The following is a 15,268-nucleotide window of genomic DNA, read 5'->3' as shown; positions in this document are numbered from 1 at the left end:
AAGAAAATAAAATTGTCCTTTAAGCTAAATTTGGCTTGTTGGGGGAATTTTTTATTTATAGGCAACCCCTCAGTTAGTTGTATAAGACTAAATTAATCCTTCATGATTTACGCCTGTTAATGGAGGGGTATCGTCCTATCCAGATCCAAACCCAACAAATACCCATGATATTTTTTTCATACCGTATCGTATTCTATCCATAAAATACCCATAGGGTCTTATCCAAGTTATACCCAAGAGTTTGGGTCTTACCCATTTGAGACCGATTTGTTTTTGTTTTTCCTTTTACAATACGTTTAAAAGATTAAAAATCCTCAAATTTTAAATTTACATTCAAGTCAAACAATGTATGTCACTAAATTAATTTAGTAGTGGATTTTCATGACTCGTCGGTCGATAATCTAAAACTAATTACTTAAATTTCAATATGTGCAAAATGAGAAATTTAAACAATGAACTTGATTTTATCCAAACGACGGACTGGTATTAATAAAATTTTAAATATGAATCTTAAACTTATCCAAATAATGAATCAATAATATTAATTTATTATTGAGACAAGTTCAAAATTAAAATGAAGACGTAAGAGTTGGTAAAATTAGTAAATGAAATTAAGTATAATATATCTAACTTTTCATTTAGATCTCTTAAGTATCATTTGAATTTGCATTTGCATTCAACTTTGATTTGATGAATTTTAAATAATTTGAGTTCAAAATTTTTTTATTAATTCCATGTATTAGTCAAATTTAACTAAATTAAGTTAATTCATATTTTTTTAATTTTCTAAATGTCAAGTTAAGTTTGCTTAATTTGATCATAAAATTAATTTTGAGCAATTACGGAATCAACATAAACAGTTCTAGCATATTTGGTCCAAATTTCAATAAGTAATTAATATAAATAAAATATATAATAACTGATTTTATACTATTTAAATTTTTAAATAATAAATAAATTTAGTCGATCGATTTACTAAATTTTTTTGAATGCAATAATTTTAAATTAATGAATAAGTGAACATCTTTGGGCTTAGACTATATCAATGCTCATTTATATTTTAGGGTATTAAGTCATTATCCATACCCATAGGAATTTTAGGTATTAAACCTCCACCATAGCCACTCATTTAATTTCATGGGTCTATGGTAGCTAGGATAAGGTTTTTTACCCATTGGGTAGGGTATGGGTATGGAATCAAAGTTATATTTTGGGTACCGATAGGGTAAGACCCTCCCCATTTACAAGCCTACCACGGTTTAGGCAGAGGGTTATGTCCTAGCGATTGAATAAGGCCGAATCTCCCAGGATTCAGTGAGGTTCTTTCTGGCAGTTGAAGTCCTGTAATCCTTGGGGGTTCTTTGGATAAGGATATTTTTCGGGGTAAGATGTCTTCCATAAATTTGGATACACCTTTCTTTAGCCGGAAACTCAAAACTTTAGGGGTTGGAGCTTCTGGCTGAAGGTGCCAAGTGTTCGCTAGCGCAATTGGTCCTATTAAATTCTTTTTTTGGGTAAATATAAATTTCATTAAGTAAAAGGTACAAAAAGTATAATACGACAGTGTTCAATGATTGGTTTCTTTTTTGATAGGCCAAGTATACTTCATAATTTACATAATGCACATGAACTAACCTGGTCCTATTAGATTCTATGGGGTCTTCAGACATGGCTGAAGAGGTCCTACATATGAATGTCACCTAAGTCACCCGTGGATGTTAAGTGATATTTGACTTCTACTCGGCCAAGGGATTCCAGACCCTTAAACTTTCATATGGGCCCGCAGAGCCTTCATGGATCTAGGCTGATTAGGATTCATTGAGCTAATTTACTCTCTAGAGGCACTTTCTGTTCCTCTTGGGGGCTCTATTCAAATTGGAATTTTTAGGGGCATTCTGGACGCTTACTTGGATTGGGCTCTTTGAATCACTCTCAGTCCTTTATGTTTTTTGGGCCTTGCATTCCTTTGGGCTCTTGCATGTGATTCCCTTTTTTCTTTTGAGCTGCTTCAGTCATTTTTGGCCAATTCATTTTTATAGGCATTACATTGATAAACTATAAGAAAATCGAGACAAATTAAACTATAATTAACAAAAAAAAATATGGAAAAGACTATCTTTAGTTAATTCCTGCCGAAGAAACTGTTAAGTGTTGTAATTGAAATTTGACTTAGATATTACCTATATTAGCATTAAAATATGAATTTCTGATCAGTATATTATAGATGACCCAATTTAAAAATGATGAAAAGTTAATTAATATTATCTATTGTGGTCAAATAAAATTAATATAAAAATTTAAATTCAATCACACTTAATCGATATTTTTAATAATTTTAGCTATGATCAAAATATTTTTTATAATTTTTGACTCTGGACTAATGTAATTTCAATATTATTTATAAAACTAACGATTAATAAACACACGCATATTAACAACATAGTTTAAAATTTCGATACGTTTTATTTGAAACTATAAAAAAAATTTATTTTTTATTTTATAAAAACGAAAATATATGGTAGTTTTCAAATTACCTAGTCTCCTTCGAAACATTCCCTTTTTCTTACTTTTTCTACAAAACCTTTAAATATCCAACGAAACTTTTAATTTTTTCTAATTTTTTGATGAAATATTTATTTCATACTTTTTAGCTGCATAGTTCATTTAATTACAATTGATTTAATACTACGCTAAATTAGTAATGTTATATATATATATATATATATATATCAATGTGACAAAGACATTGTATAATACATATTAAAATATAAATACTATGTTATTATTTAGTTTTAATATAGCAACTAAATCATATACCAACTTCAAATATAATCTACATGAAAATAATACTTTGGTTGGCATAAATAATAAAAAATTAAAAAATATATGCTTGAAAAGAGAAACGTAATATTTTAAAATTTAATTATCAGAATTACATATGTTTCCTTAATTTTACAATTTTTCTGGAGTGTTTCCAAACATTTCTGAAAAGTTCATAATATTTATTAACTCAAAACATGTGTTAAAAATGAAACTTTAATCCATGCGTATACATTGCACAATCATCATAAATGTTTTTTAAACCCATCAAATAAGGGCAGAATTTTTTTTGATTGCACAACTATGGTAGGTGATGTTTTTAGTCTCATAAAATTCCAAATCATGTCTTTTTAGTTTAAGAATTTGTGATTTTGGGACTAAGAAATCCCAAAATCAAAATGCCATTTTAGTTCCAAACAATGTATTTTTTATCTCAAAAAAAGCACAACATATATGACTTTTTAGAACAAAAAATACGTGATTATGAGTTTTATGGGACTAATTAAAAGCGACACTTGTCATAGTTATGATAATAAAACCAATTTTGCCCTTATTTTATGAGACTAAAAAAATATTTTACCCTAAGTATTTGTTACAATTTTTTTACTTTTAATTATGATAATCGATCATGACAAGGTCATAAATTCTTCTATTAATCATTGTTTTAGATCTAGTTTGAGGGAAAAGAAAACAAGAAAATCATGTGCAATATATACTCAGCATTTAATGTTAGTTATTAAATTAATCATATTTAACAAACAACGCACCAGAATTATTTAACTATTTATAATTTCATTAATATATATATACAATATATAGACTATACAATTTTAATTGAATTTCTAAATTATGATCATATAAAATATAGGAATACTACAAAAACAATTTGATACAATGTGGCTCGAGTAGAGTACCATGAACGAATTTGCACATATTATATCCAATCCCAACATATATACATATAATCTTTCTCTCTCTCTCTCTCTCTCTCTTCTCTCTCTCTCTCTCTCTCTCTCTCTCTCTCACATATATATATATATATTGATCCATTGAATAAAAAACATATTATAGAGCATAGAGGTTCCGCGCCCCCTCACTCCAATACGTTGGAACACGAGACAGCGACGTGCTCACCACCAGCCAACTTGCACGCGACCCCACGATTCCAAACCCTAATTCTGTATGTAGAGTGACACCAAAACACACACACACACCCCACTATGTGTACATATACGTATACATACCGAGGTCAACTAGTGTAGTGCAGAGAGACAAAAGGGTTCTCTATAAAAAACTAAAAAAGGAACAAACCTCAGCTTCTCAGGCCAATAATTCAGGGCATCAAAAACATAGGAACAACATATCATTACATTGTTTACAATATTTTCCGTCGTTGTGAAGCACAAAGTATTGTATTAATACTATCTGCGCTTTCTTTTCTCTCTCATCTCCTTTGTTCTTGATACCTGATTCCGGGCAAGGATTTCTTCCCATACTCTCTCTCTCTCTCTCTCTATATATATATATATATATTTTATCACACACACACACGCACATATATATATTTTTGTTTCTGTGATCTTTTGCTTTATTTCCTATCTTTGCTTGATTCCACAAACTTCTGTCTGTTTATTTAATTTCTTGTTTTTCTTTTTTTTTTTTTTTTTGTGTTCTTCACATCATCACTAGCTACCATCTGTATGTAGGGTTAAAGAACAAACTCGTACGTGGTTTGATTTTGATTGACAGATAATTTATTTGAAAGGGTAGCTGGTATTAGCTTCCTAGCTCAATACATAGTTCTTGAAGTGTTGATTTATGCAGAGTTTCAAGAAAAAGTGATATTAGGGTTTGGAAGAAATTAGATTAGTTTTGATCAAACACAGAATTGTATATATTTCGATCTTTCTGTTTTTATTTTCCAGTTGAGGATCGACCCAATCCATCAGAACTTGCAACTCTGGCGAACCGGTGGTGGGCTGGTGTTCAGGTGGGGTTGCCGGGGGCGGAACCGGCATCCCTAGTGAGCAACAAGCGCGAAATGGACCTCTCCATCAATGAAAAGAGTGGCGGTGGAAGCAGCATCCGTGGGGAAGACGATGATGACAAAGACGGAGGCGGAGATGAGCCGAAGGAAGGAGCTGTGGAAGTGGGCAACCGCCGCCCAAGAGGTAGGCCGGCCGGTTCGAAGAACAAGCCCAAGCCTCCGATCTTCGTCACCCGGGACAGCCCCAACGCCTTACGCAGCCACGTCATGGAAGTTGCCGGCGGCACCGACGTGGCGGAGAGCATAGCCCAGTTCGCACGCCGCCGCCAGCGCGGGGTCTGCGTGCTCAGCGGCAGTGGCTCAGTCGCAAACGTCACTGTACGGCAGCCGGCTGGCCCAGGCGCGGCGGTTGTGCTCCAAGGCCGCTTCGAGATCCTTTCTCTAACAGGGGCTTTTCTACCCGGTCCAGCTCCGCCGGGAGCCACCGGTTTAACCGTTTACTTGGCTGGTGGGCAGGGGCAGGTGGTTGGGGGGAGTGTGGTGGGGCCACTGGTGGCGGCAGGGCCAGTTATGGTGATTGCAGCAACTTTTGCTAACGCAACTTATGAAAGATTGCCTCTTGAAGAGGAAGAGGAGGGTGGTGGCTCAGCCCAGGGGGGGGCAACAGGAGCTGGCTCCGGCGGTTCTCCGCCGGGAATGGGACAACAACAACATCAAGGGGTGGCTGACCCCTCATCTCTACCAATTTATAATTTGACCCCTAATTTATTGGCGAATGGAGGACATCTGAATCATGATGCATATGGTTGGGCGCATCAAAGGCCATCATACTGAGAGGTGAGGTAAAAACTTTGAGAAGAAAATCTATTTATATATATGTAGAAAAGCATTTTCTTGGATCTCTATGTATATTATTAAACTTCTGCTTATATTTCCTTTCATCTGCAGCAGTTTGTAATAATAAGTTGAGCTTTGTTTGCAATAAAAAAATGTTATTTCGTTAACCTATGAACTTCTCTGATCTTTTTTATTCAAATTTTTGGAATTAAATATATATATATATTATAATCAGCAGTGATTAGTTATAAAATAGGCTATTATTAGTGTCATCTTTGTTTTATTTTTAGATCATGAATTCTTGATTATTTTATGATTTCAAGATTTAGATGAATTAAGTAATTAATTATAAATACAGATCTAGAAAAGATTTTTATTTGGAAAAGAAATAATTATAAGACTAGCGGGACTTAATTTAATTAAGGGACTATTTATTTCCCGATGAGTGATTTTAAATCAATTATATTGTATTTGGATTGACGGATTTGAGGAGGAGAATTTCAAATTTGTGCAAATAACAAACTCATCAAACTTAATTATTTGGAAAATTTCTTGCCACAAAATATTTCAATTTTTCTTTCATTTAGAACTATATTATGATGCATTGTGATGGACTCCAAATCCATGTAATAAAAAGTCATTTAAAATCTTTTATTTTAATTTTGTCCCTCAAATTCAAATCAGGTCGTCTAAATGCAGCCCTAGAAAAACATAAATAAAATGCTTTGTCATTCCTTAATTTGCCCCTTTTATTAAATTGTATTACTGTTTTCGTGAAACTATACAAAAATTTGTTAATTTGATTGTTGTTTATGATAATAATGCCACTTTTCTAACTCATCTTCTCCTAATTAGGTATAGTCTTGTTCCCTTGATATTCACATAACTATCACTACAAATTAAAAGATAGGTTTTCGGGGATGGGCAATCACTTAACCATATTTTTTAATTGCTTAAATATAATTTTATTCTGGTAATTTTGGTATTCCGATATTTTTATATTTTTTTTATTATTTTAGGATTGTAAAAGAGTCCTACAAAATTTTGATATTTCCTAATTGATTGGTCCTCCGAATAAAATTTGTCGGAATAAATCATGTGCATCTCATTTGGTCCATCTAAGTTATTGGGACTTATATTCTGATTGGTTCATTTTTTTCAATATGGATGAAGAATTAAAAAAAAAAAAGTAATGTGGCGCATGATTTATTTCGGCAACTTTTGCAAAATCTGGCATCGGAAGTATCAAAATTGAGAAATATCAAAAGGTTATAGGACTCTGTTGTAACACCAGAAAAGATAAAAGGATAAATAGGACAAAATGATTTTTTAGTCCCATAAAATAAGGACAAATTTTTTTTGGTACCATAACTATGAAAGGTGATACTTTTAGTTATAAAACTCAAAATCATGTCTTTTTAGTCAAAAAATAATTATGCCATAGTTATGGTACCAAAATAAATTTTGCTCTTGTTTAATGGGACTAAAAAAGCATTTTGCCCCAATAAAAATGCCAAAATTGCAAGGATCGCATGATATATTCCAGAAATTTTTGTAAAATCCAGCACCGGATGGATTAAAATTACAAAATATCAAAAAGTTACAGTTGTAATCTCAAAAAGATAAAAGATAAAAGATAAAAATACCAGAATCCCAAAATTATAGAATTAAGAATATATTTAAGTCTTTAATTGACCATGATAAATAATATTAATTTGATGGAGCAGAAGCACTTGAAAAGTAAAGAATAATAAGGGTACATCTTCGATATTCTTGAGAACTCAAGATTGAAAGTAAAAAATAATTTATTATTGAATGAATCTTATAACAAAGTTACCAGCTATATAAAAGAAAAGAGTCTTAATTTTAGTCTAGGTAAAACATGCCTCAAACTGGCTAAAAAGTGGACTGACTCAAAAGACAACTACATAAAATAGAACAAAATGATTAAGTTGGCAGCTGACAAATGAAAAAAAATTGCCCAAACAATAGTCAGAAATGATGAAACTTCGCAACGAACGATTGATGGATCTTCCCATCGCTTCAACCAAATTAAAAGTTACGACTGTTTGAAATTCTACCGTCAAACTATACGAATCAAAATACTAAATCTTTGACTTATGCCTATTCAAACACTCCAAAAATACATCATTCTCTTATTCTACATCATAATTGTCATAATTTTGAAACTATAATAATAATTCATAATATAGCAAATAATCATTATTTAGTAGTAGGTAAGAGCTAGCCGTCGTAGAGGTCATTTCATACAAAATTTCCAAGAAAATGGTGTAGTAGCTGCAAAGTCCCAACATCCTGGAGACGATTTTGAGACCAATTGGAGACGGATTATTAGTTGGAAAATGTATATCTGGCTAGATTAACAGTTAATTAATTTGATTTAGTGAACATTGCAGTATTTGGCATGAGTCTTTCCTGCATATGCCGGCCCTTTTTGGTTTCTTTAATTTATTCATTTATTTGGGTTTAGAAGTAACAATAAAAATTAATAATTAGATAAAGTTGGACGACATATCAGAACTAAAGAACAGGGGAAATACATCTTGTAGTTAATTAATGTCATCAAATAAAATTGCCTTCATCGGCATGGGGCATGCAATTTTGCATGCAACGGCTCTAATTCGTCTTAGATTTATCCTTACCATAAATTTTTTTCATTATAATTGGTCTCCGTAAGATAACCAAATATTTCTTATTTAAAGGTATTTGGTTGTGCGGTGTATGTCCCGATACCCCCTCCTCAACGAACTAAAATGGGGCTACAAAGAAGACTGAAAATTTACGTTGGTTTTGAGTCTCCCTCAATTATTAAGTAACTTGAACCAATGATCGGTGATCAATTTACTGCTAGGTACTTGGATTGTCAATTTAATGGGACAATATTCCCTGCATTAGGGGTAGTAGATAAGGAGATTAAAAGGAAAAATATTATATGGAATGCAACATCTATGTCTTTTATGGATCAAATGCTAGTTGTTTTCGTACATAGTTAATACACTGCAACAAATAATATAATTAGCAACAATTAAAATTTCTTGTAAAATAGTTAAATTTAATTCTAAGTTACATTATCAACGAATTTAACAAAAAAACTATTTATTTAGTAAATAACACATTGCTAATTTTACTATTGAAATTTTCTAATATTAATTTTGTTGGAAATTTACTATTGAAAATATTTGGTAGTAAAATTTTAGGTGAAATTTTAAATTTTTTTTGCCTATATAAGTTACAAAGTTTTGCAACATTAAGATTGCTTTATAATTATAGTAAGGAAATATTTCAATTCTAACATTAATTTTAAAATCACAAAAACTTAAAATTATTATCCCTTACAAAATTCGTTACTAACTAAAAGTAAATTTACTCCCCTTTCTAATTCTTTTTGCTATTTGCATAGTTTGTTGTATATAAATATATATGTGTGTACGTGCTCCTATATATTGTTTAGTATTGAACCAAACAAATAAAAAGATCACTAGGGTTAATTTTTTTAAAGAAAAAGAAAAAATTAGACTGTGCAGTGTTCAACATATATTAAAGGGAAAAAATGCAAGTAACTCCCTTTGTGATATTGCAAATGAGCAAATTACCCTCTTATGAAAAATATTGAGATCTCGGGCCCGTAATGCTCTCCCCCTTGCCTTGTCGTTCGCCTTCAAGACTACAACCAGTTCGGTCATGCTAGGCACCACATCCATCTATTGGATGCGATTTTTTGATCCAAACCACTTTCCATGACCGACTTGTGAAAGTCGTCCTACATTTGACTTTTAAGATGGGATATCTATTTGAAATCCTTTCATGTACCATGCCTGCCATCAAATCTGAACATGCCTAACTTTGAGGACTTATCCATTATTCACATGAATGTTGAAGCTAGTATTATGTAGCCTTCCAGAATCAACTCTCCGCTAATTGTGTGCAGGAACACCTCTTTAATCCTTATTAACGTATTAAATACTACTCTTAACAACTATCTACTACTTTACTGGTGTGTTCCAGATATACGTTGTGTCATATCCATAGCATACATAACATCAGGTCCAATACATCGAACCAACACTTTTGTGTTGTCTACGGAACAGACGTACATATGAGCTTTCTCAGCAGTTATACGCAAATGAGTCTTGAACAACTTAAACTTTCTCATTAGTCACTTATGATTGAGCCTCGAACAGCTTGAGCTTTCTCATCAATTTTCCGCGACTGATTCTTGAATAACTCATCCTTTGTACAGGAATCTAATTCCTTTAATGGAGAATTTCATGAACAATTATATTAGTGCCTTAGTGTTTCCCAAATATCTTAACCTCCTTCTAAATGAGTAAGACAAACTACACACTCAACATATTGGAAGTCAACCCAACTCCCACTGACCTCGAGCTCATTTTATCAAATCATACCCGTATGATGCATTGATAAATTGAATATTCCAGTTATGCGAAGTCTCAAATCCATTGATTATAAACGACGTTCCACATTGCTCCTCCTTATGTTTTATTGGTTTATAATCCAATCACTCGGACAACCAAGGACTGGAATACAGTCAGTTAGAGATAACATATATTACAAATGATGTTTTTGAGAAGTTGCATGAAAACTTACTCACACTTGTTTCTTGATGTGTATGGGAATATCCCATTAATAAAGGCCAACTTATTTTAGTGAAACACCAATCAAACAAAGTCCAACTTAGTTTGATTTTCTTTTTATCAGAGATCAATCAACATTTGTCCTTTTAGGAAGAACTTCACTGGTTGAGAATCACATTCTCATTTTAGATATGTATTAACAAAAAATTATTTGACCAAAAAAAAAAGAACACCCCCGCCACCTGCCTACCCCCTCCCCAATCACTGCCACCCCTACCCCGCCGCCTCCATCCTCTCCTTGCCTACGCCAACCTCCGCCTAACGCCCCCGCCCCCGCCACGTTCGCCCACCCCCACCGTCCCAAATTTACGCGATTTCACCATTACCCAGATAAAGAAAGTGGGCGATAACAAAGCACTCGCCCATCTAGGCCTGCTGTTGTCCTCTTGTTTAAGGTAAAGAGGGTGACCAGTGACGCCGTCACCCCCATTTTTTTAATTTTTTTAAATATATTAATTAAATAAATTTTAATTAATTAAAAATGATTTTTTAGATAATTATAATTATAAAATATGTATTTTAGTTAATTAAGAATAATATTAGATAATTATAATAATTATTATATTTAAATTAATCTATAATTTATAATTATTATAATGTCGTAATATTTATATTAAATAAATATCTAAATTTGAAAAATAAAAAATTTAGTAATTTTTTATCTTTTATTTTATATATTTTGATATTTAATATAAATGTATTTAAGGATAGAAGAATTTGTATTTTTAGAAGAGATGAAAATGCAAAAAGAATTTTTTTAAGAAATCAATTTAATTATTGTAATTTTAGATACAATATAGGGGTGTTTTAGTTAATTAAAGTAAAATTAAAAAAAAGTTAAAAATAATCAAAAAATGAAGCCCAATCGGACTTCAGGCACGTGCACCCCACCTTCTGTTAGTTTTTAATGGAAGGGATTTTTTTTTTGCTAAATTTATCAAAATACAAAAGGGATTTTTGCTAATTTTAAGATATAAGGAAGTTTTTAGCTAATTCAAAAAAACACCAGAGCCTAAAATGGAATTTAGCCTAAATTAAAGTAAATCCTTCAACATGTTGCATCAAGTTATCGTCAATATATGGCTATATATCTATATATGCAGTTAATTTTAAATAATTCATCAAACATATCATGTGCAATGCCCGGCCCCTATCGGATTAATTAAAATAATCTTAGAATAATAGAAATAATTAAAATAAATAGGAGAGAGGACAGAGAGATTTGAAAAGGCATTGAGCAAGATGGAACTGTGTAAAATAAAATATGGAAGAAATTGATGAAAAAGATCCAAATTTGGAGAAAAATATAAATGAGTGAGATAATGGATCAATGAGAACTTGACAGGTGGAAAAAAATTAAATTTATTAATTTTAAAACAAAAATAAAAATAACAGATTATAATTATACTATTAATTTGTGGCACACTTTATTTTTGAGAAAATTTTAGAATAATATTTAAGACAAAATATTTATTACTTAATAAAATATATAAAAAAAATCATAAGTTAATATTAAATTTATAAAAAAAAATAGTGACAAAAAAGATGCATGAAAATTGTAAAAAAAATAGTAGGGATTGATAAATTAAATGAATAAATAAAAAAAATAAGTTAAATATTAAAAAAACAGACCAAGAAAAAATAAAAAAAAAAACACTCTTAATATATAATATAGATAAAGTTTATACGGACATAAGTTTATTCTTCATTAACTAACTAATCTTTGTCATGTTTAAAGAACATCTAAGTACTAAGTTGTTTCCCAAACCACCTGACAGAATATTTGAATACTTACACAAATGTTTACCTTTGCTTTGCTCTTTTTCTTTTTCAGTTACTATTGTGTTCTATTTTATGTTAATTTTTCTCTGTCTTTAATACTGAATATTTTATTATTCTTTTTTAACTTTTGAGAAAGCAGTGAATTACATAATCTAGTGCATTAAAATATCAAAAATTGTAAGTACACTAACAAATCCTATTAAAACAGGCATAGGAAGATGACACATTACAAATAAAATTTATTATAAAAATAGATATATAAACATCAGCACATATATGGAATTCAAACTCGAAATCTTTTGTTAAATGACGAGACTTGGGGTCTCCTTGGTGAGGAATTTTTTATTATACTTTGGAGTCACACACTGATACCACACTCATGCGTGTATGTAACTGACCTTATTTTTAAATTATAGTCTAATTTTAATTTATAAAACGCGAGCCAATGTCACATACTTGGAAAGAATGGCAAAAATAGTGGCGTAACAGCAAGTACCATCTCATCATGTGGAAAACAAGTTTAGAACATAGCTATCTGATTGAGGGTTAAATCACACATTCATTTTGGGAGCGGGCGACAACGTTTGAATTGAATTGGGGAAGCAAGTTACTTAACAATCCGACCTAGTTTTACTAGAAAGAACCACCTAAGTACTTTAAAAGTGGTATTAGAGAGGCTATCCTTAGTCTGAAGCTCTAATGGCAGGAGGATTAGATTGAAGGAGCTTCGGGAGCTCCACATAAAGCATGATATTTAGATCATGGAGGAAAAGGGAATGAGACAGGGTAGAGAATAGTAGGTACAAGCTCAAATTGATAGCATTCTATCCATCCAAGCTAGATTGCAAAACTCGAACATGGATCTGTTGGTCGAGCAGAAGACGATACAACAGTTTGAAGAAAATTTGGAGCAAATACAATCCTATAGTAAACGTAAGTCTCTGCTAGGAGAAGGGCTGACTCGTGCCTAACATCCCATTCCTACCACTCCTAGTGAACCTCTCAACCCAATTTTATATAGCCAGTTCACTAGCATTCCCAGGATAGAGTTTGCATGATTCAATGGAGAAGAACCTGAGGCCTAAAGAAAATGCTTGAGGTATTTTCGGATTATGTACACATTTCCTAAAGATAAATGCAACTACAAATCTTAACACCTCTAGTTTAAGGTATCAACCTATAACAAGGAAATTCAAATGTTGATTGATAGTGGAAAAAACACGAATTGTTTCCTTAATAAAGACTCTACACACATCTTATGGTGCTACTTAGAATTTGTCACCCCCATGATTGTTAGTGTTGCTGATGGGAGAAAGGTAATTAGTCGGCTGCATTGTCCAAACTTCACTTGGGGGATCCATGGACAAATTTTCACTTACCCCCTTAGTATCATCAAGTTGGGAGGGTGTCACATAGTGTTAGGAGGTGATTGGCTTAGGCTACACAATTCCATTGGGTTCGATTATGAGAAAATGAAGGTTACCATGTCCAAGGGTGGGAAAAGAATCACTCTCAAATCTTTTAATTGTTGTGAGGTCCATTATTACCACATAGGCCTAACATAAGACACTCCACAACAATTGCTTCTAATGAAAAGCGAACTCCTAACTGCACTCTAATACTAATTTTCAGGTCGAGCGCCTATACACAGTCCAACATAACACTCTCCCCAATAATTGATTGTAATAAAGACCGAACTTGTAAACCCTATCCTTATCCTAACTAGTCGTTGTGTCAAGTACAAGTATAGCATAGTTATAATTAACAATTTAAGCGATACAATACAACAATCAAATGTAACATTTCGATTGTTACAAAAACAATTATTACCGCACAAAACGTGCACATGTAACCTTTTTTTCCCCCTTTTTCTTCTTTCTCCTTACATAAAGATAAAATTTCAGCTAATCCCAAAATTAAGGGTGGTGATTAAAAGGTGACATAAGGGCCCTCTTCACATGAATTCACGTGTTATGGCTTAATTAATTGACCTCAAGAAACAAGATTAATGTTAATTTGCAACTTGGGAACACTAAAGTCCAATGAGATGGGGCCCATTAGGGATCAATAATTACTATTTTTCCTATTAAATTAACATCCAATTAGACAAAAATGCTCACTTTTGTTCGCATTTGGCTTTCCAAATGTTGGCACACCACTTGCGAATAAAACTCCCACCTTTCGGAGCACTATAAGGACAACTAAAGCTCTACATCACCTTGAAAGAGAATCCACTATTTATGACATGTGATTAATGAAATATAGACCACCCATTACATATGTATATCCCCCAAACCATAATTATTGTGCCGTACATTATACACTACTTTAATTTTGTAGGGACTAGATTAGAAATTCTAATAATATATATATATGGTGAAAAATACAAGCAATCTCCTGTGATATTGTAAATGAGCAAAATACTGCGTATAAAGAAAATAATAATTTGTCTTTTAAAATACTGCAATTACCCCCTTCTATGTTTTTTAAAATGATAAATTATTATTTTTTTCTTTGAAAAGATATGCTTTGTTTATTTACAATATCACAAAGGGGTAAATTGCATTAAACCCCCTATATATATATATTTGTGGGGACTAGTCTATAATTAACTTTTTTAAAAAAAGGAAGTATTTGTTTTTGGATATTTTCAAGTTTTATAATAATATTGTCGACAATAATATGAAAGGTACCATGTACTTCTCGTGGATTACATGCATGTCTTTTTTTCTTTTTTTAAATATATCCGATCAATGAACATAACGTAGACCTAATTATGATATATATATATATATATATATATTAATATTCAATCAGTGTCATTAGTTAAGCTGCCCAATTTCGAGAAAAAGATGTTAATGAGAAAACCCTAACAAATTGGTTTAATTAATTCTTTGCACAATGTATTATAAGTATCTGATTTTCATTCTTTTTTATAAAATATAATTTGGTACATGTGATGGAAAACATAAAATATAAATATTGCAAATATATATATAGGAAAAAATTCAAATAAACCCTTATGATATCATAGATGAGCAAATTACCCCCTTATGAAAAAACAAATAGCGATTTACCTCCCTATATGTTTTTTAAAATGAAGCAATTTACCTCCCTGTATAAGGAGGTTAATTGCTTCATTTTTAAAAGTATATGTGGGTAAATT

General features: G+C 31.7%; 1 protein-coding gene across 3 annotated transcripts; it reads left to right on the top strand.

Annotated features, from left to right (window-relative positions):
* Window positions 1-4,119: 4,119 nt before the first annotated feature.
* Window positions 4,120-5,811, top strand: LOC105158535 (AT-hook motif nuclear-localized protein 20-like). Of its 3 annotated transcripts, none has more exons than XM_088879217.1 (2): window positions 4,120-4,227; window positions 4,746-5,811. In XM_088879217.1, the coding sequence occupies exon 2, from the start codon at window positions 4,862-4,864 to the stop codon at window positions 5,639-5,641; it is 780 nt and encodes a 259-aa protein (XP_088735343.1). In that variant the 5' UTR covers window positions 4,120-4,227; window positions 4,746-4,861; the 3' UTR covers window positions 5,642-5,811. The 3 variants fall into 3 exon arrangements, with proteins under 3 accessions (XP_088735343.1, XP_088735342.1, XP_088735344.1); XM_088879216.1 differs by having other exon boundaries at window positions 4,128-4,296; XM_088879218.1 differs by lacking the exon at window positions 4,120-4,227 and adding an exon at window positions 4,303-4,543.
* Window positions 5,812-15,268: the final 9,457 nt, after the last annotated feature.

The sequence above is a fragment of the Sesamum indicum genome, linkage group LG3, assembly GCF_026168435.1.
Source record: "Sesamum indicum cultivar Baizhima isolate 11 linkage group LG3, ASM2616843v1, whole genome shotgun sequence".
In the NCBI taxonomy this organism is placed as follows: domain Eukaryota; kingdom Viridiplantae; phylum Streptophyta; class Magnoliopsida; order Lamiales; family Pedaliaceae; genus Sesamum; species Sesamum indicum.
The sequence above is the reverse complement of the archived record's forward strand: the minus strand, read 5'-3'. Positions and strand labels throughout refer to the sequence as shown.

Bases quoted from the DNA above. Each gene is read 5' to 3' on its own strand.
- LOC105158535 (XM_088879217.1), top strand. From the start codon at position 4,862: ATGGACCTCTCCATCAATGAAAAGAGTGGCGGTGGAAGCAGCATCCGT.